At 38.3% G+C, this 22,146-nt stretch overlaps 1 protein-coding gene across 3 annotated transcripts in view; it reads right to left on the bottom strand.

Moving 5' to 3' along the window:
* Hdac9 (histone deacetylase 9) overlaps window positions 1-22,146 on the bottom strand; it is an 844,224-nt gene that overhangs the window by 45,866 nt on the left and 776,212 nt on the right. For all 3 annotated transcript variants that reach the window (XM_042260715.2, XM_016002464.3, XM_076550778.1), the window contains one exon: window positions 691-824. In XM_042260715.2, coding sequence (XP_042116649.2) covers window positions 691-824 — 134 coding nt within the window. The remainder of the gene's footprint in view (window positions 1-690; window positions 825-22,146) is intronic.

Below are 22,146 nucleotides of genomic sequence, written 5' to 3'. Positions count from 1 at the left end.
CAGCATTGAAACAGTTGCTGAGCTTCAATGAATTGACCTGAAATCTTGTCCCGACCTAGACCCAAATGTCAAGTGACTGGACATGAAGTCTGTGGAGTGATGAACAATCTGCACTGCAACTTAGATGTGCGTTGTGGACCTTTCATCCTTTGGATTCAAGTTCCAGTCTTAGATCCCATGCAGTGTAGCTGCAGGGCAACAGTAGAGTCCTCAACCTTGAGGAGATTCCTCATCACTCTCAGGAAGATAGGACACTATCTTTACCTTAGCAAAAAAACATTCTCAAATGATGATGAAAAAAAAAAAGCTTAAGGATGTTTTTGAAATGGCTTTATTTTTCTGACTTAGCAATCCTACAGAAAACCTCAAAAACTTTAAAGATTTTAATCTCATGTTGAATGAGTTGATGTTCATTTGATTTGGTCAACAGACAAAACATTCTTCTTTCCAAGCATTTTCACTACTCAGTTTTCGGCTGTGTAAATAATTTGATTGGTGGGAATGCTTTGTGGATACACTACCTGGGAAGACAATACAGCATGTCACATCAAAGCACAGAAACTTCTAGTGGCAACATCCTTCATGGTGAAAGCTATGTAGAATTTCTACTTTCTCTCAGTTTAAATAATAAAATGTACATGCATGCATCCTCTCTCTTTCACCCCCACATTGTGTACTATTCGTCTTTACCTCATTTCCTAGAAGGGCATTTATGCAGGCTTCAGACGCATCACAGATGGCTGTCAGATCATGTCCTCCTTCTAGAGCCAATGCTACGCGTCCATCAGCCAATGTCATCAGCTGCTTCGTCAAATGACCAAAGCCTACCATAATAAAAACAGAACATTTCAAAGTATTAAATCAAGTAAAAGTACTAGCACATAACAGTGAGTGGGCATTTATTCTGTTAGAGTAATTTCTCAGCATTTTCTAGTGCTGCTTCATTTAACACCCATATTATTAGCTCAGTGTTTCAGACAAGTGCATGAAAGCCCAAGATCCCACATATAAGAAATACTACAAGACTTGCATTCTCTCACCAATCTACAGCAAAGTCTCACCTAACAGGATTTGTAACCACTTGATGACAAACTTCAAGATGCTGTACGTGTAAATCAGTGGTAGAGTGCTTGATTAGGATGTAGATGGCCCTACATTCCCTTCCCTAGAAATGTGCACACACACACACACACACACACACACACACACACACACACACACACACACAGAACTAATGTTAATGAGGTAAACTATTCCATTTGTTTACCCTGTGCTTCTTGTCTCCATCATTGATCCTAATTATAAAAGGAAAGTTTGTAAAGAGCACTACTATTATGTATGATTCAATTTTTATAGTCTTTTGTTATAAAATATTTGATAAATGCAAAAACATATAAATAACATCTATACATTAATAGGCTACAAGCGAATTCATAGCAATCTCACTGCTTTCTTAAGGAAAATATGCTAGCACTTCTGGCAAAAACTGGTATGTGCTGTTCTGCAATAGCATCAGTTCCGTTCCATGTGGGAGTCAGGAGTCTGAGTTAGCGTTTAAATTCTATTGGTTTTCTTTGTTTAATTTGCTTTCCTTTAAACCTTACAAAAGCAGCTTCACATGTGTGCAACTTGTTCTCCTCACGCATCGGGTTTTCTCAACTCTGCCGATGCGTGGAGCTACAGTTCTTTGCTGTATAGTAGGCCAACTCAAGTCTAGAGGATTTACTTGCCCACTTTTCTATCTATAGATATTTGATGTTGTTGTTACAAAACTTTTAGCTTTTGTTGTTGTTGTTGTTGTTGTTGCAAAAAGTGTTGCCGAGAATATCCTTATGAAAGTCTTCTGGTGCACATATGTGAGAATGGAATAAAATTGTGAGTTAAAATCCATTAAGTAATGCCAGATTACTTCCAAAGACCCATCAGCAGCCCCCACACTTAGAAGCAGTACACATGAGGATTCCAGTTCTGTTCTTCCACAACCTTGCCAGACTTTGGTGGGATTTGCTAAGCAGGTGGATGAACAATGCCTTATTATTATGGTTTTATTCTGTATAAGGGAAGAGCTTTCTGTTTCTAGTTTCAGTTGAAGTTACTATTAAATTGTTGTAGAATTTGGTTAAATTGTTCCTCTACATGGACTGAGTTTTTTCCTTCAATTTGGGAATATTATGAGTTAGAATGCATTCACCAGTATTTCTAATGTTAAGCCATCTTTGTACCTAGGGCATAAAATAAGCTTTCTTCTGATGCATTATTTTTTTTTTTGCTCAATTCATCTAACCAATATTTTCTCAGGATTTTCTATGTATGTTCACAAATGGGGCTAATATTTGATTTTCTATTCTCGTGTTGATTTTGATGAAATGTGGTATAGTTAGAGCTCTGTCTTCATTATCTGACCCAGAATGTTGGATAAGTATTTCCTCTAGGCTTTGAATTCTCTATGACAAAGGTTTTTGACTATTGATTCAATTTTTGGAGGATTATAGGACTATTCATGCTATGTATTCTTCAATGATATGTTTCTAGGAATTCATTCTATTATTTATATGCTCAAATTTATTGAAAAATTATGTATTTTAATCTTTTATCATTTCCAACTCCAATGAGATGTATATAAACTTTATCACCAATATCTCTTAAATTCCTTCATATTTTCCAGTTTGATTTCTGTGCTATATTTTCTCTCTTTACATAGTTTTTTTTCCTTCAAAACTATCTTTCAAACTTTCTTTTCATAAATTTCTAACCCATTGTTTAGGACCATTGTTAACTTTAAGTGACTGTATTGTTTAATTGCAGCATTTCTATTTGTTTATATTTCATATTTCCCAAGTATTTTTGTCGATTCTTGTCCTATGCTTGTGACTTTTATGCATCCGTTGTATTTCCAGCAGGCTTCACTTATTACATCTTATAAGTCCTTCCAGTTGAGCTGGCTCTTTACATTCTGTGTCGATTCATCTCCACGGTTCCTTTAAGTTTCCTGTTTCTGTTTTGTTTTCTTTTGTTTTTATTTTTTGTCTCTCAAGCTCACATACAGTTTATAGAAGAGAAATCTTTGAAGCCTGGTGCAATGGACTGTGTCTGTGGCCACACCCCCACTTTCCTGGAGTTGGCATGTTGGAATCCTAACTGCCTCAGGGAGGGTATCCACAGGTGGGCCTTTTGGTAATTAGGTGATAACCTTGTGAATGAGATTAGGGCCTTTAAAAAAGGGAACCCCAAAGAGTACTCAAACCATTTGTTTGGTTTTGTTTTTTCCTTTCTTTCTCTGGCCCATGAGGCTACTAGAAGTTGTAAGCATGGAACCATTCACTAGAACTAACCTTGCTGGACTTCTGCCACAGGCTTGATGGTGGTGAGGAAAGCTTTGGCTGTTTCAGACTTAACTAGGACACCTAATTGAATGCAGTCTGTCTTTCAAGCCCAGCAGAGTGTAGTTTGGTTTCTTCTGCTAAATGTTTAAGATGCTGTCATCTAGATTCATTTTACCATCTCCAATTGCAGGGTTGGTTCTGCATATTCACCATAAATATGGATTGGATAGCTTGATCACATCCATAAACTTGATTTTTTTCCACCTCTTTCCTTTCTCTTTCCTTTTAGCTTCCTTTTCTTCTCTTCACAATGATAAATCAAACAGGCTTGCCATTTTTCAGCAGCACTTTCTTCTTTTGAGTTGACCTTTTGTTGTTGTTCTTGGTCTTCAGTCAGATCCCCCCCGCCATTATAGGATCATGCTTTAACTGCTCTAGCAGGCAAGAAACAATGTTCAGAAAACGAAGATTTTGAGATGGATACTCTAAAATAACCAACATCTATAATATCTGTTCAACTTCCTTCATCTTTCCATATGCCATCAATAAATCTAGAAGTATTTTTTTATATTTACCTTAATGTTTTAAGATATTTTAATGCCAGAGTACTTGAAGACACCTACTTTTTCATATTGCCAAATTGGAACATTCTTCTTCAATTTTTTTAACTCATCATATCATATAAACTTGTCCAATTGCAGGAATAATTGCATAGTAAATACATAAAAATAAAATAATTGCTTCAGCACAATATTTTATTTTTAGGTTTTCTGAACTTACAGACGGAATGCTTAATTTTAAAACAAATACATTTTAAATAATTAATAAATTTTATTTTTCAGAGTAGTTTGGAAGTTACAAAGAACAGGAAGTAGATTGTAGTCCATATCCTTTTCCTATTACTAGTTTACATTAGTATTTTACATTTTCTATAATTTCTAAGTTAATAATGATGCATTATTATGAACTGAAGTCTACACTCATGCTTCATACTCTATGTTGTACAAGTGCATGGAGTTTGACAAATGCAGAGTGACATGTGTCCACCATCATAGTACCACAAGAAACAGTTATGACTGCCCTAAGACTCCATGTGCTCAACCTCTCCAGCCTTCTTTCTGCTCAGTTCTTGTCAATCAATGGTCTTCTCGCTCTTCAGTTTTGTCATCTACTTGATGTCTTCATGAACTCAAATTTTAATTTATTTTATGAGTCTTTCTAAATCAGAGAACACATGATTCCTTGTCCTCTTATTTATATAGCACACATTGAAAACACTTGTACGTATCTGCACTTATCAAAGATTGACACTGCAAGAATAAATTTGCACACAGAAATGCATGCTCTAAAGACATGCCTGAGCTTCTTTCCATCTAACGCTTGCTTTTCTCTGAAGTATCACAGTGTCACTCATGAAAAGGAATCCCCAGAATCTAGTCGGTAGAACAAAGCTTGAATGATGCAATGGTCAAGTGGTAAGAACATGAACTGAAGCAAAGTTGCTTCCATGTGAGAACAAAAAACATATTGAACAATATCGTCTTAAGTTTTGGAATGAATTGAGGTACTCACCCAATAAACAAGTTCAGGGTTTTCCACTGAGATCCAGCATTTGATCTTAGCTATGAGCCCTATGAGATGGTTTCCTCACTACTGTCCTAAAGCACTGTGATGTCAATCTTAACCACTTAACTACTATTTGGGTGGAAGTCAAAATTGTCACTTTCTAAATGTCCCGTATTCTTAAATGGTTGGTAAAAATTATTTTTAACAGTACATGAAAAACAAGTAAAAATGGCTTTCTAGCTTTTCGGTGCCTCTCACTTCCTGTGGAGCTGCTGATTATTTTACACGGAATACTTAAGACTGAGATGGATGAGAGTGAGCTCCATCTTGTTACCCAATGAGTAGGAAAGGAGAATAGATATTCAGAAAACAAGTGATACAAGGTGCCCAGAAGTGCCCTTTGCTCCAATCAATATCAATAGCATGTAGTAGTTCATTTCATTGTAGGAAACAAAGTATCCCAGACAAGGTCACAGTTAATTGTACTGTTAAGTATTCTAAAAAGCTTCTTCTGTAACTTAACCAGGGCTATAGTGACCATTTTCATAACAGAATTCAAAAACAAACCCATGCACTACGTATTTCATACTGAATGCTCTTAGAAATCAGGAATGCAATGATGAAACACCCATCCAGCACATCAAACTGGATGCATTTCTCCAGCAGAGGCAGAGGAGTCCTGGATTGATTCAAGTTTAGTTTTACCTTTGAGAATAAAAGAAACATCTCATAAAATGCCAAATTTAGATGGGATAGTAAAAAGTCATAGGAAACAGTGGAATGAAGCTAATCTTTGATCTCAGTCCAAATTCCTCCTTCTTTTACCTACAGGCTTTTTTTCCACTCACATGCTGCCCATGTGACCCCTGGAGTCAGAGATGGCGGCAGCTGAACATGCTTGGTTAAGTGTGGACAAAACACCAAGTACAGCAAAGAAATTAAGGTTTACAAATCCCCTTTCTAATCTAAGTCAGCAGTTCAGGAAGAAGCGCCCAGTCTTATTATTCCAAGTTCTTCTGCGTTCATTTCTGCTGTGCACACATGAAGCATTAAAATGCCAGCTGAACAGTGTAATGGCAAGACACTGCTTTTCAGGATAAGACAGTTTCAGTAGAAGGAAAGCCTGGGTTCGTGTCTATGCGTCTGATCAATTGGAGGCTCGGTACCTAGGTTTAAAAACCATCAACGCAATTTTCATGCCAACATGCTACTTCTAGATTCACAAATAACACAAAAAGCCTTCCTCACTTTTCACAGCCTCAGGGAAGAAACAGTGCCCTGTGTATGAGGTCTGGTGGGTTGAGTGCTACAGTGAAGAAACTTGTCTTCATAACACAAGGTATAGTGGGCTCAAGTCAGCATGGACCGCAGAGATGGACTGGAGTCCCAAACGGACCTGGCATTTCGGAAGCGTGGATCCAGAACTGCAGAACTGAGGGAGTAACAACCCTGTGGACAAGCCCAAGTATTGATGCCAAGTGACTGGAAACCACCCTCGACAGCTCCCCTGTTACTTACAGTTTCTACTGTTGAATTCAGTGAGAAATATAGTACATGCATGCCTCTCTCTCTCTCTCTCTCTCTCTCCTCTCTCTCTCTCTCTCTCTCTGTGTGTGTGTGTGTGTGTGTGTGTGTATTTTCCAAGACAAATTTTCCATTATTTCTTTTGAGGTAATCTTATAGACTAAGGCATTATTCAATACTGCCATGACTATAGTATTTAAAAAAATACTATGCTATATATTAGATTATAGCACTATACTGACTGTATACATTATAGGCTGCATGTATCCTGGTTGTTGTTGTTTTTTTTAAAGAAAGAAATTACATAGCATCAAATTATAAATGCCAGAGTGAAGGTACAATGAAACAAAGCATTACTCTTGCTAACCAAACACATCTGAATTAGTTATCACTCATCATTGACAGAATACCTGACAGAATAACATTAAAGGAAGGAGCATTTACTCTGACTCATGATCCATCACAGCCTACAGCCAGGTTAGTAGGACTGGCTTACACAAGGCAGCTGTTTATGTGTGTAGACTGTCAGGAAGCGGACGATTCTTGCTATAAGGCTAGCTCACCTACCATCATTTAGCTCTGCTCCCATTGCCTATGTCTGCCCACCAGGGTCTGTGTCCAATATGTCCCACAACCTCCCCAAACAATGTCATATGCTGGGGACCAAGCATTCAAATTCATGAACCTGTGGGAGACACTTCTCATTCCATCTTTAACAGCTGAACTGGAAAACTATAGAAACCCAGACAAGACTACTGCAGAGATCTAGAGAAGCATTTGTAATTTAAAATCCTATTCTATTCTGTTGATTTAGTAGGAGAAAACGCATTTTTTTCTTCTGAAAACGTATCATATGAGCTGTAGATAGGGAAAACCTTTGAATTATCAATTTCAGGGAGATTTCCTGACATGCTATGACTTTTTCGCTTTGCCAAAAAAGTCATTTTGTGTTAGCATTCTTAGGAGTTCAGAAAAGTTGCATGAAATGGAAAGTTTCTCTTAGAGATCTCAAAGATTAAACCTTATATGCATAATTAATATAAGCTTAGTCATAAGATATCAAACAAGTCACCTCTCCAATTGGCACAACTCAAAGACTTCACTTGAAGGCTTCCAGATCATTCTCAAAGAGTAGAGGTAACAAGAGGAAATAGCTACAACTAGTTTTATTTTAATTTTTTAACAGAAAATCATTTTGAAAACCAAAATCAGTACATTAATAGAAAATCATTTGACAAATGGTAAAATAATAAATGTCATTGTATAGCAATGTAATATATGAAAAGCATGCCATGTGTTATTATATATTATATAAGTATTTGGCTTTCATTTAATAAATAAGCTAAATAAACAACATCAATAGAGTAACTTTATATAATAAGAAACCCACAGTTCCATCAACCAGTGATAATCAATTCTGCTTTTATATATTTCACTGTTGTTTACTTCATAAATAAAAGACAACCATGTTAGATTTTTTAAATTTTAGACATGTTAAAATGTCACTATAGTGAAAACATGCCTCACATCCTCAATGTCAATTTAAATGCATTAACATACCAGCCAATTATGTTTTTATATATTTTTTATTATTGTTAGGTTTTATATCAGATTAAAAGGACATTTATATCTTGTATAATAAAAACAGCCATTCTATGGTGATTCCTGAGTTGTTGTGTATTGTTAGGGATAGGTTTCTGTTCTGATTAGTTACCTCTCTTTTTAAACTAGAACATGGCACAGCTATAAAGGCTGAAGCATTTCAAGCAAAATAAGAACGGCATGCAGTCAGCATTTTTAAGCCTGATTCTTTAAGAACCTATGTTTGGTGATGTCTGTTGTAAACAACTTAAATATTCTTGTGAGAATTCAGAGGTGTCCAAGAGCCTCCCCGAAAGTTTGTTTTTAATATGAAATTGCAAATGGTGCTGGAAGTCTCTATGGGAGCTGAACCTGAGGGAACTCTACCACAGGCTGAAGATGGAATTCTCTCCAATCTGCAACTTAGTTTCCATTTCTTTCTTGCCATAACACAGATATGGTCGAGAATCACCAGATGAATCCCAAGGAAACCTACCTGTGCCATGACTGATTTGATTAACACAGAAACAATGACACAATGTTATTGCTTACACAAGTCACCTCACTTGTATTTGCTGACTTCCGTCTTCCATTCACTACAGGTCATCCTTAGGCGTTGTTTTCTGTGTCTCTTCTACAAATATACCAAGGAGAAAATCCAAACCAGAAGTGCTACCACAGCCAACCTTCCCCATGCCCACTCTGCCATCCATCGGGGGCTCTAGAGTGAAAGTCAGCAGTAGTGGGGGTCTCCTGAAATATTTGCACCTATTATCTTGTGGTTCCTATCGTTTTTGTGACTCTTTTTTGCACAGCTAAATGACGCAATATCAGTGTGTTCATTTAGTAACAGATTAGTTTCACTGGGGCCTGAATGTTTGTAAAGACCTCATTGTATATTCCATATAGAAAAGATCAAAGAAGTAAAATACTCTTGCCAAAATTGATTTGAAATTTAATGTTGCACATCAACTGTCATAGTCTCTATAGTTTTATCTGGAACAATTACTGAGGAATGTTTCTATAGTGAAGTCTAATTATAAAAACTGTAGCCTTTTCCCTCTCTAAGCCCATTGGTCATTAAGCTACCATGTCGTTTTTCAGAAAAACACAGTCAAAATGCAGTTGAGAGAGAAGCTGGGTAGCATGTGGCAGTCTCGTGTACTGCGAGGCTCTCAAGCAGGACTTCAAAGCAGAATCTGATTGTGCAGATGGGAGGAATGCGTGCCACAAAAATACCTTTTTAAGACTCACGGTGCTGTAATTCATATGGTAGGCACTTGTGATTCGTTCCTGATGATGTTGGGATCATTTAACTCACAAAACCATTGTCGCTACCATAAAATCCTTTCATCTGTAGCCAAAAAGTTCTATTTCATGTAAATGAAAAAAATTTCATTAAAGTATCACCTTAATAATGGGAAAAGATATATATTTTTTCTGGTCATGTTTAAAATGCAAATCTATGGACATATACTGAAGATTCATTTCATGTTAAGATCTTTACTTATTTGATGTCTCAGGACTCTTTCCAAGATCATTGAAACCGGAAATCAATTTTAGAAGAAGTATGGAGATTATTATCATTAAATCTTTCAGCTGGCTTACTCCAAGCTGCCCTATAAATATTACATATGTTTTAAAGAAGGTATTTCAGATACAGTAAAAATTCTTTTACTCTTCTAGTTGGTGATGCTCTGTGAAGCAAATAAGTTTCCATTCTTAGTACCTTTGGAAAGAAAATGAATATTTGGACTAGATTTTAAGCAAAGTCTGAAACAATGAAATATTCCACTGTTTTATTTCTGAACAATAAAAATTAATACTTTTCTTCTCAAGAATAAGAATAGTGGGAAAGGTTGAGTGACATTTTTACTGCACACCAACCCATCCACCCATGATCTAAATATGTCACTTGCCAATTACTGTAGTAATAGCTACTGAAGTCTTTAGTTTTTCACATAAATCTGATAGGTCACGTGGCACATGATGACACAAATTCTGCTTCAGACTCAGTGGTCTCACTCACAGACATAACGAAATTGTGTTCATTCTGGTTCACAGGTTTGAAATGAGCATGTAATCAGCAGACTCTACAAAGTTAGACGCGGGCTGTATAAGGCAAAGCCTGAAAGAGTAGGTCCCTGGTGTCTGAGCTTTTCTGTTTCATTACAGCATTGCAGGTTTAACTGAGGGCCTCTCCCATGCTGTGTAAGCATTCCATCACTGAGATACATCCAACGGCCTTTCACTTCTAATGATGAGTTGTTAACTTGGTAATTTCAGATTTAGAAATCAAGATTATGTATTACCCAGTTTCTCATTTTAAGAGTGAGAAAACCAGGCACTAAGAGTCAATGATGAAGGCAAGCAGCAGCAGCAGAACTCGAGTTGGATCCGGATCTCCAGGGAGCACAATTCTCACTGTCCCTTTCAACAACATTTACATTAATACTGGCCACGTTCTCAGCTAAGACTTCCATCTCAAAGATGGTCTCTCTCTCTGTGTGTGTGTCTCTCTCTGTATTTATCCCTTCTTCTTCCTCCTTTTCCTCCTCTTCTCTGTTTACAAATTGTTTCCTTGCTGTGTTAAGTACAAACAAAACAGGACACAGAAGCATTTGAACTCAATTTCCATTAAAATATGCAAGTACAAAACCAGTAAAGGAAAAAAAAATCCCTAGAAAACCCTACTAGATGTTGACTTTTGCCAAACCCCAATTGCAACTTAATTTGTCAATCACTAGTTTTTACTTCTGTTTCCAATAATTAATCAAATGCATGGGGTCGATCCTTGCGTTGATGCCCCTGTACATAATGCCCCTGTACATAATCAAGTGACATTGAGCAAAACCAGATCATGTTAAGCAATGCCATTTCAGTAGTTTGAATGGCTCAAATGGAAATGGCAACTCCTGAATTTATCTCTAAGAATAACCATGATGTTACTAGGGTTCTGGCTTCCAGGAACCAAAAATATTGGAGTCTTGTCCACAGACAAATATCAGTTGACATAGAGAAAATTAGTATCACAGAATAAATGAAGGGACATAAGTCTCAATAGAGAAAGTAAGCGCATACAGAGGACACATGGAGGCAGCATTACATTTGTAAGCCTTTGCTTAAGTTTCCATGTCTAACATGACAGTAGTTATGCTGCTTGGTTCATCTGAGATGACACATGCAACATGTCTCACTGAGCTCGTGGCACCAGGGCAGGATCAATAACTAGTATTGGTTTATCCAAGCCATGGACTCATTTATGGTTCAAAGCACTGCTAGACAAATAGGTTATATCTTCTAGATAGCATCATTATCTTAATTTATTAAGGGATTCTTTTTGTAAACGTAGCTCTAAGATCACTCAGGCCAGTATAGGATCACATACATTCCATACCCAGAGAACAATGTAGGGAATGTATCGATAAACTTGGTAAGTAGACACCTGCATTTCCAGACAGTGCTCTTTGAACATTACTTTGCAAAGATAAATTGCCAAAATCTGAGCAATATTCTCAAATGCAGTGTGGAATTTGGTCAGAGTAGGTGCTCAGTATAGTTTATTGATAGCTGCTCATTTGGAGTGTGCTTATACAAGCCCACACAATTTCATTTCTATTACACACTGTAGTAGGCAGATCTATGGAGTATCCCCAGTGATGCTGATTTTGGGCATCATATGTAAACAGCATGAGTTGTTGATTCAGGGAATGGCAAAAGATTTTTCTGTTGAGCTGGAGAATAGCAAAGAGCTGCTTGAGAGGCACTGTTGATGGTGAAGTGAAGGATACTCTGACAATGCAACCATTTTAACCAAAATCTCACTAACCAGTCACAGAAGAGGAAATTTAAGAGATTTGAAGCATAAAAATGCATGGAGAAGGATCTGAAAATCGAGGAAAACATGTGGAAGGAATGTGGGTGGCTTCTAGCCAGCATGGGGACTTCAGATTTGTACCTACCATGGACTGAGTTTTGCCCAGCAACCTGAGCTCAGAAGAGGATTCTTCCCTGGAGGCTTTTGATTACAGTCTAGCCTGGCTGGATATCGAGTTTGTGAGACCCAGGGCTGAGAACATAGTTGAGTCTGTATAGACTCCTGATCGACAGAACTTTGAGATAAGAAATGTAAGCACTGAATTTCCAAACTTCTTTCACTGTACTAGAGGCTAAGAAACACCAGATCTCCCACTGTACTTCATGAAATAAGTTGTTGGGAATATAGAGAAACAGCAATAAAGGTAGCTCTAATACTGAGTGACGCTAAAATGTTTGTCCTGTACAAGTCCTTGGCTTTATAAACACACTTCTTTCATCCAGTCTTCATGCTGACCTCATGAGGCAGTTATGAAAAACACTGTATGTGGTTTTCTATGGAGGAGCAAATGAAGAGTAGAGGGAGCATTAGAAGTTTCTCAGATTCACAGAAATGGAATGCAGAACAGGGGTTCACGTCAAGCTTTCTGACTTTAGAATCTCAGGTCTTCACTATTGAACAGTCTTCCTCTTTGAAATGAAAAGTGAAAATAGCCCCTAAATATTTAAACACACACACACTCATCATTTTAATTTTCACTTGGAATGAGATAGAGTAACCACTGCCTGAACTGATTAACGGTTGGCTCTGTGGAAGTGAACTACTGGAAGAAAATACAATTGTGATGTTTTCTGTTGTGAAAAGATTCTCTGAAAAGTCATTGCCCCTCTCCCCAGCTTCTCCATGTCTCTGAACCAGGCCAATATCTATGGGTTACTTTGTGATAAAGAACACAGCACATTACTCCCGGATAAGTATCAGTTCATGGAGAAGAGGAGACCATTGTCAAGCCTAGAAACATATTGGTTTCTGAGCTCTCCCAAGGCTCTGCTAAAGAGACATCCTCACTGCAGCAGGGTGCATGCTGCAAAACCTTTCTAACCAATACACCTTGTTCTTGATGAGATTTCAGAAGGCTAAGATGGCATGTAAAGTAGAAAACCCTGGATTTTGTAGCAGGAAAGTCTAGGCTTAGTATACAGCACAGTGAGTTCAACACTTTAACTGCTTCTCACATTTTCAGGATCAAGTTCAAGTCCTTCAAGACACATCTTCATCTCCTCTTCCCACATTCCACCACACCCACTCTTAATTTGCACATAGCCACTATGTAGTTTGTTGAAAATATTTTCGTTAACTTGTAGCCCATACTTTGAGCTTCTACTTATGAATCTCCCATCCATCTTCAAATTAAATTATAACCAATTTCCTGTCCTCTCTGTGAAATCTTCACACCCATGTCTTTTCTTTATAGTTCTTAATGTGTCTACCACTCATGAGTTTTAAACCCCTGGAATTTGAGACCAAATCTTAGTACCTACCACAGGGCTGGGCAAGCACAACATAGTGACTAAACCATTAAGCATTGGCTGACTGTGCAATGATGGCTAATGTTTCTATGGAGTTCATGACAGGATAGCTACTCTACTAACAATTTTGCAATGTGTGTTTGCAAAATTTTGCAAACTGGAGTATTTTGCAAATACTCATTTTAGAGTTAAAAAAACCCAAGAAGTTAAGCGTGTTGTTTAAGAGGAAACAGCAAAGGTAGGAGCTGAAGTCGTGGACTCTGGTAGCACTACTTTAACTACAGCTCCCATTTTGTCATTCAGGATCCATAATTACCTCTCTCTCTCTCTCTCTCTCTCTCTCTCTCTCTCTCTCTCTCTCTCTCTCTCTCTCTCTGTGTGTGTGTTTAGAAAAAAGTAAATAAACTAAAAATAATGAAAACAGCATACTCTTTTGGTATGCCTGTTATAAGATATATTCTTTTGTGTTTGTGTGAGTTATATGTGTGATTGTGTTATGTACATGTGTCCAGATTAATGTGGTGTGCAGGTACATGTGTGCAATGGTGTATATGTGTATATGGTGCATGGGGATAGAGTCGGAGGCCAACCTTGAGTGTCATTCTCCAGGAGCTGTTTGTCTGTTTATTTATTTACTATTTTTGAGACAAGGTCTCTCACTGGCATGGACCTCACTAGATAGAGGCAAGACTGGCTTTCCAGAGAGCCTTGGTGTCTGCCTGCTTCCTCCCTCCCAGAACCGTGACACTAATTCTATGCCACCACATCTGACTTTTGAAAAAAAACATTGTTGATTCTGAGGGTCAAACAAAGGTCTTCTTACAAGCATTTTAATGATAAAGGTATCTTTACAGCCCTATTTTCTATAAGAATATTTTTTAAAAGATACTGTTGAAATGTAAGTAAAAAAAATCTTTCTCAGGGATTGAGCATGGGGAATGAAGGATAAAAAGTATTTAAGGAAGAAATTTAAACCAAAGAAACACAATATCCCAAAGAGAAAAATCAAACCTTTCTTGTCTCAGACTGTTAGTAACATAAGCCCGTAACACAAGGAATTCCATTGATTTTGTTTCACGTAGAGTGAAAAGTAGAACACTATGTTTTCGAAGGGACTCAGTCCAACAATTGTGAGGATTCCATTCACAGAAGGAATGTTTGTTGAGTACTGACTGTGTGCACCAGTAAATGTGCTGGGCAATGATAATTCACCAGGTCAAGGAAAGAAAGTACTTGTGCCATCATTGTTTACAAGCTAAAGTTTGTCAGAGGCAACAGGCACCGTGTTACATTATCTTATCTAAGCAACACATAACTGACCAACCAGAGAATAAGAAATACGAAAGGTCATTCATCCTACCAGCCAGGTCAGTCTGGCCAGACTGTGGTAACATTTTTCAGTTGTCCACAAGACTTTCCATCAAGTCACTTTACTAAATCCAGAGGCTGCTAGATTCGAAGTGCCAGTCTTTTCTGACTAAAACTCCTTATACATCCATGACTAGACCATCCTTGTGCCTGCTTTCAATTACACTAATAGTCATTGAGAAACAACCCACTTGGAGTATTTTGTATTTTTTGTTTGATATACCACCCCACTCCCTCAAAATCCTCTCATTGTTTTCGAACTAACCTTCGGATCTAAGTTTACATTCCAACTCCAGCACTGCATTCATTCATGGCAGTACCCCCAAACTCAGCTCACAGAGTGCCCCTTGCAATGGACTATTCACAACAATGTATCTATTAGTCTGCTCTAGTCTTCCTGTGGTTACTGAACAATACTCACTTTAAAAGATATTTCCTGTTTTCAACCCATGTAGTATATAACATATAATGTCAAAATTATTTATTCTTTCCTTTGAAAGATGCATCATTGAAAATGTCACTGTTGGGTCTCAACACACATGTTCTTAATGGACAGGTGATAATTCATCTTCGGAATGTCAGGTAAGTATCAGCTCTGTTATTAAGGTTTGGGGAATGGTAGTAAAAAAAAGCTAAGTTATTCCCTCTATACCATATGGAGATGTATGTCTCTTTGCCAAAAGCATTCTTTGGAATTGCATTTCCCAAATGACCTTGGTTTTTAATTTCAATACCCAAATACCTGATTTTAAAAGATAAGTATCTACCCTTGAGGCAAAACTGATGATTTCTTATTTTTTCTTCCTTAAAAAGCAGCTTAGGAACCCTCTAAATTGTAGGTTTCAAGCAACCATTTAATTTAGATTAAATTAGACAGCAATTGTATGTTAAATAAATATGAAATAGCCCTGGATATTTTTTAAAGATCAAGAACTCTGTAATATATAGGCTACTATTACATATTCGTTATTGCTAATTTAAAAAATAAATAACCATTTAATTGAAATACTTAAGGAACATTTGCAAAGGAAAGCACAACACTTAGCAAGCCTTGAGAGAATGTAATAAGCCCAACAAAGTCGTTATAAAAACAAAGCTCAGTAGAGTCCCGAACAGAGTAGAAAATGTGCCATGTAAACACGGCCAGAATTCTTCCTACAGCATCTTTATAAATGCTCGGTTCATCCTTTCCATGTGAACAAAGTAAAGGCTTTGCTTCTAATATTGATTATCCAAGTGATTTTGTTCTGTTTTAGGCTGTTTCTCTTTGTCCTTTTTTTTTTTTTTTTTTCCCGAGACAGGGTTTCTCTGTGTAGTTTTGCGCCTTTCCTGGGACTCACTTGGTAGCCCAGGGTGGCCTCGAACTCACAGAGATCCGCCTGGCTCTGCCTCCCGAGTGCTGGGATTAAAGGCGTGCGCCACCACCGCCCGGCCCTTTTTTTCTTTTTGCATAAAAATAATGATACCTGAAACAGGAAGTCCCTCTAATACACTTTATACATCAGATGTTTTAACATAACTATCATAATTTGAAGAAGTGTAAATATTGCCAAGCACATTCTGCCAGGCCTTTAGTTCACACTGCTTTATGCTTTTCCAAGTTAGAGGTATAAATGTGAAAATAACTCATTCTAGTGGTGTAACACCTCAGCTACGGCTTCTTTGTGAATAAAGCCCAGGCTCCAACTTTTGTTACATAAGATGCCATAAAACTTGCACAAGGTTAACAGACAAAGTATTTCATGAAGTAAGGCAACATTGCATCTCAAATACTTCAAAACATTTAGGGCTCTGAAAGACGATGGAGCTATAGAATGAATGTTCAGAGAATGTAGAAGAGGGTCCAGTTCAGGATGCTTAGATCAAAGATAAAAGTTGTCAGGACTTCAATGACTAGCTGGGTATGTCCTGGAATAAATAAAGAAGCATGATCTGCTAGCCATTCTAGAATCACTGGAACAAGGAAGTCATGAATAGAGTAATGAGATTAGGCAATTGATTTTCAAACCAAAACTGCCCCCAGATGCTCTAGGCTGGAAGTCAGGCTGAAGTATACCAGGATGAGTAGCTGTTGACACTGCTGCTTGAGAATGTCAGCTCAGATTTTCAAACATACTTAAAATTTCATAGACTGGCTATTAGCAGACATATCTAGAAGATGGAAAATGTTGGGAATTTATTAAGGTGTGATTATCAACATTTTTTAATCAAACCAAAAGGACAATAGTTATTGGAAACAAAAATGACAAGCGGATGTTTAAAATTGTCTAATTAGTCATAAATGATGTCAGAAATTTAAAGTGACTCTTACAGGAATTTAGCTTTTATCATAACTATTACATCTCAAGAATTATGTAACTCTTCATCATCATTCTCAATGTCAGACAAATTCATTAAAGAAAAATTATTTTTCTTAAGAGACACCCAGCTGTGCTCCACCAGCTGCTTAAACTCTCCCAAGACATTTGTCGATTGTTATTTCCTAAAAATTGTTAGCTGCTAGAAAAGATTATTTTCTCTGCTTGCTGACCTTCAGCCACAGAATCAGAATAGAGCCACGACTGGTATTGAGTAACACTGATGAACAATTACAAAGTATACAATCTACTGAATTCTAAGGGTGAAGCAGGGTTCTCAGACCAGCTAGATAATTGGACCTGTCAATTTTCCCCTTAAGGTTTCTTTTTGTTTTGTTTTCTCAAGGAATCAAAGACAAGCATTGGACTAAATCAGTATTTCTTAAAGTGAGGTTAACCTCTTGATTAATCAAAATCACATGGCAGTGTCTTAAAAATACAGTTTTGAACACCATCCCAGACCAAGTAAAATTTGAATTCAAATCTCTGAGAGAACCAGAATACATCTAAAATGTATCCTGCGGAGGCCAGCTCCTTCTGCATTGCACACAGCTTGAAGAGTCATCTGACTTTTGAAGGCTTCTAGACATGACATCTGGGCTCAGTTTTTGCTATCTCTGTAGTAGTCAAGAATGCAAGCTACCTAAGAAAGAATCCAGAAAACTCCAAACAGAACTAACCCAGCTTCGTTTTATTAATAAGATATGTAGGCGTTACAATGATAACAGCAGAGGGTACTGCACCTGCCTATTGGGATTTCCCACACCAGCTGTATGCCAGCCTCCCTTAGCTCCTCCCTTCTTCTTCCCTCTTAAGCCCATGAACTCTGTATTCTCAAGTGCCCCTGGCACAGCTCATCTGTGTGAATAGGTCATTGTTATCCAGAAGCTTTGGACTTGAGGGCTTCATCCTAATAGTGAAATTTCTATGTATAAGAATCATAGAAAATTATCAGAGTTCTGTATCTGTATGTTAACCTGGAGTAGTACGAACCTGTCTTTTTCTGTTAGGGAGACTCCTCCTGATTCTTGCCTTCCACAAATTATGTATTGAAGGAAATAATTTATTCATATTTAAGACAAAACTTGCTTACTATGTTAGCTAGTCTTGTTGTGAATTATGAAAAGTACAATGCTGGTAGGCAGATAACCTTCCTTTAACTGTAAATAAATAGTTTTAAGATAATGGCCATCAAGCCGGGCGGTGGTGGCGCATGCCTTTAATCCCAGCACTCGGGAGGCAGAGCCAGGTGGATCTTTGTGAGTTCGAGGCCAGCCTGGGCTACCAAGTGAGTTCCAGAAAAGGCGCAAAGCTACACAGAGAAACCCTGTCTCGAAAAACCAAAAAAAAAAAAAAAAAAGATAATGGCCATCTATTTCCTATAAACAATGACTCCAAAGAGCTCAAATGCCTTTGTGTTTTTAAAATGTACATTTTTTCTATAATAACATTGAAATTTCTTGATTATCAGGCCTTTAATCATAATTTATCTTTTAACTAAAGTATTTGTTGATGAAACTTCTATGTTGCAGTTACGTGTTTTCTACCTTAGACTTAAACAGGCAGATAATCTGAATAGAGGCATGGGACAAGGTCAACGAGGAGGATGCAGGCTGTGTAAGACCAGCCAGAGAAGTGCATTACCAAGCTGCTTAAAAAAAATAAGTCGCTGGGATAAAACCAAAGTTTATTACAAGAAAAAGGAAGTCTGTTTTGTTTTTTGTTTTGTTTTTGAGACAGGGTTTCTCCATATAACAGACTTAGCTATCCTGCAACTCACTCTGTAGACCAGGCTGGCCTCGAACTCACAGGGATTCACCTGCCTCTGCCTCACAAGTACAGGGATTAAAGGCATTTACCACCATCACCTGGCCTGGTTATTCTTAATACACAAGGGAATGAGTGTATTCAGGATAAATCACTATTGGATTTAGTTGCTTCAACAAAATCCTTTGAATTGATAGAAGTTTTGTTTCTAGACTCAAGAACAGAGGTGGCGGCACTTCCAAAGACGTATAGCCAAGGTGGCGGTGTGTGGCACACACTCCAGGATGCATTCAGCCTTTAGTGGAGCAGGCACGGGTAATGAGCATGATGAAACAGTAGTAGCATGCTTATTTGGTGGCTCAAATTAAGGACAAATTTCAGTGATTGCTTCAAAAAGCCTCCAGTTCTTTTAAAGATTGTTTAATTTATTATTGTGTGTATATGTGCATCACATGTATGCATGAGAGTAGGCACGCATGTGCCGTGGTGTGCATGTGGAGGTCAGACGACAATTGTCAGGAATCATTCCATCTCTTCCGTCCTGGGATCCAGGCATCTGATGCAGGACGCTAGGCCTGCCTGGAAAACACTTTTACCCGCTTGCCCATTTTTTCCAGGCCAACCTTTGTGCTCCACTTCACTAAGGCAAACAATGAACCCGTCAACTTCTCCCACATTCCTTTCCTAGGCTTGTCTTCAGTCACACAGTACCAGGAGAAAATTTCTTTGTAGACCCACTATCAGGAGTGGCCAAACTTTTGGGTTACATTCATAGTAATTCTGGGACGCATGCAGCCTGCGGGTTGTAGGCTGGATACATCAATAACAAGACTCTAAACATATATAAGGAGTGCACTATCCATTATAATTTTATCCATTTCCTCAGTTTCTGCCAGTGACATCCTTATATCTTGCTTACAAAGCTAGTGACAAAAGAGTGAGGTTAGACTACTTGACCAATAAGCTATTGCTGTCAAATGGACTCTGTAAATAAACAGCTGAGACTTTGGGAGTCGGAAGTCCAACTCTTTCCCTACCGTCATTGACATCAAGTACATATTCTTTAAAATCTCCGAATCTCCAATTTTATTCAGTAGGTGGAGAAATAATATTTGAGGATTAGAGTGAATGCCCGGACAGCACCAGCTGGTAGCACTATGCCAGGGTACAGGAAATGCCAGGGAAACATAGGATCGCTTCTTTTACTCTTTCTGTCTCTGTCAGCCTCTCCTGTTCTTATTACCTATGGTCAGTTTACCATTCAAGACAGCTCTGGCTGGGCATCTTGGCACTTGCAAGGCTGGGATGGGATGGCTGCAAGTTTGAGCCTGTTTTAAGAAAGCCTGAACTGTAGAACGAAATGTCCAAAAATTAAAAGAAAAAATTTCCAGACTCCAAAAACCAAAATAGAAGGAAAAAAGAAAGGGAGGGACAGAGGGAGGAGGGAGGAGGGAGGGGAGGAGGGAGGGAGGAGGGGAGGAGGGAGGGAGGAGGGGAGGAGGGAGGGAGGGAAGGCAGGAAGAATTACCTCTGCTGCCTTCCCCAGCCACTGGCCACTGTATTCAGATGCATTTCTCTTGGCACTCCATACTCTGCTAGCAAATTTACTTTAATAAGATGCTGTCTTTTCTATTACATAGTTCAGTTATTATTTTTAATTTAACTGTAGGATTCCCGTTTGTAGCATACTAGCCAGCAAGGCAGCGTAGTCAGAGCTAGTGAAACTTGTGATGCCTGTTTGTCTCCTCACAATGACATCCAGAGAGACATCTGGATCAGATGGTACCAGTGCAGGAATCTGAGTTCTTTCTCATAATGGATTGCACCATCCTGACTATGCCTGGGTTGGGAGATCATCACTCTGGTGTCTCTTTGTTCTTTCCTGAGGAACATAGGAAGATTTTGTGTGGGCACGCTGTGAAGGCATTCCTGCTAACTTTTACTCCTTTCTCTTCAACTTAGATGCTTACAGAACAGGGAGTGTGAACACTGCATGTATCATCTGCACTTGGACATGATATACTCTCACAATATAATTTAGCATTAACCAACATGGAGTCTACCCCACACTTGGGGAAGTGTCTCAAAGTCCGGAAATAAACATTCTGGGATGCTCTGCAGGCCAGATGTGCAGGCTGTTAGATGGCATTGTGGGAGAAAAGAGAATGAACCCAAGCCGTTAAACTTAGAATATTCCCAGAGCGGCTTGCTTTCTTCCCCTGCTCTTTGCAAAGTTGCAGCACAAAGTTCTTTACCCGCTGCTGGCTATTTATCCACATTCTGTTAATATTGATTAAAACAGGAAGCCTGGAGTATGTTTCAGATCAATGATGTGACACAAAGGTAGCATCTTGCAGCTAAACACAGGTATTTATGAATGTGTCCCTCCCTGAAGTCCAGGAACTTCTCTCTTCTCCTGCAGCCACATCTCACAATTCACCTCAGCTTCACCCCACATTTACTAATTGTAGTTTTGTTCACAAACTGCACTGGCACCGTGAGATTCTGTGTCCTTCCTAACTTGGTCATTTGGAAGACTAAGAAATCTCTGTAGATGACAAGAAAGCTATTTTCCAGTGATGAGCCTGACTTACTCGAAAAACAGCGCTGTGGGTCAAACTCTGATCACCCTCCTCCATGCGCCAAGAAACGACTGCCACATTTCTGGCTAGTGACTGACGGTTCATATTCACGCTGGTGCACTTTCAAACACAAACCATCCCCAGCCCGGCTTTGTTCTTTTTGAGATGTCTGTTTCCATCATCCTAAGAAAATGCAAGAACAGTCGAATGCAGGTGTGTGGGCGTGGCCTAACAACTAAGGTTCATTTCTTTTTTTCTTTCTTTTCTTTTTTTCTGTTTTTTGGAGGGGAGATCTGTTTTAAAGGACAGAAAAAATCACAAAGGCTGATCCCAAAGCTTTGACATACTCTAGCTGTCTGGCATTCCTTCTAAAGTCTATGAGAATTTTGCACTACGAAGAGCCTGGACCCTAATTGCTAAATGATGAAATATCCACAAAAAAATAAACTTAAAGTTAACTCAGGAGTAGGGAGAGACCTAAATGCAGAAAAAGTGATTTTGTTGTTGTTGTTGTTGTTGTTGTTATTGTTATTGGAAAAAATAGGAGTTTAAACAGCACATTTATTTCGTTTTAATTTCTGGGCTGTCAGACATCAGCTCTGGAGCCTTGATTCAGAACACATGCGGGGCCCCTTTGAAGTTCTGCTTGCTCTTTAAAAATTTTTTTTAACAATGGCAGAAAGATATAAAGAAATTAAACTGCAGCATAATCATAAAACAGAACCTCTGGGC

This window comes from Peromyscus maniculatus, chromosome 14 (genome assembly GCF_049852395.1).
Source record: "Peromyscus maniculatus bairdii isolate BWxNUB_F1_BW_parent chromosome 14, HU_Pman_BW_mat_3.1, whole genome shotgun sequence".
Lineage (NCBI taxonomy): Eukaryota > Metazoa > Chordata > Mammalia > Rodentia > Cricetidae > Peromyscus > Peromyscus maniculatus.
Note: the sequence above shows the minus strand (reverse complement) of the source record. Positions and strands in the feature narration are given on the sequence as shown.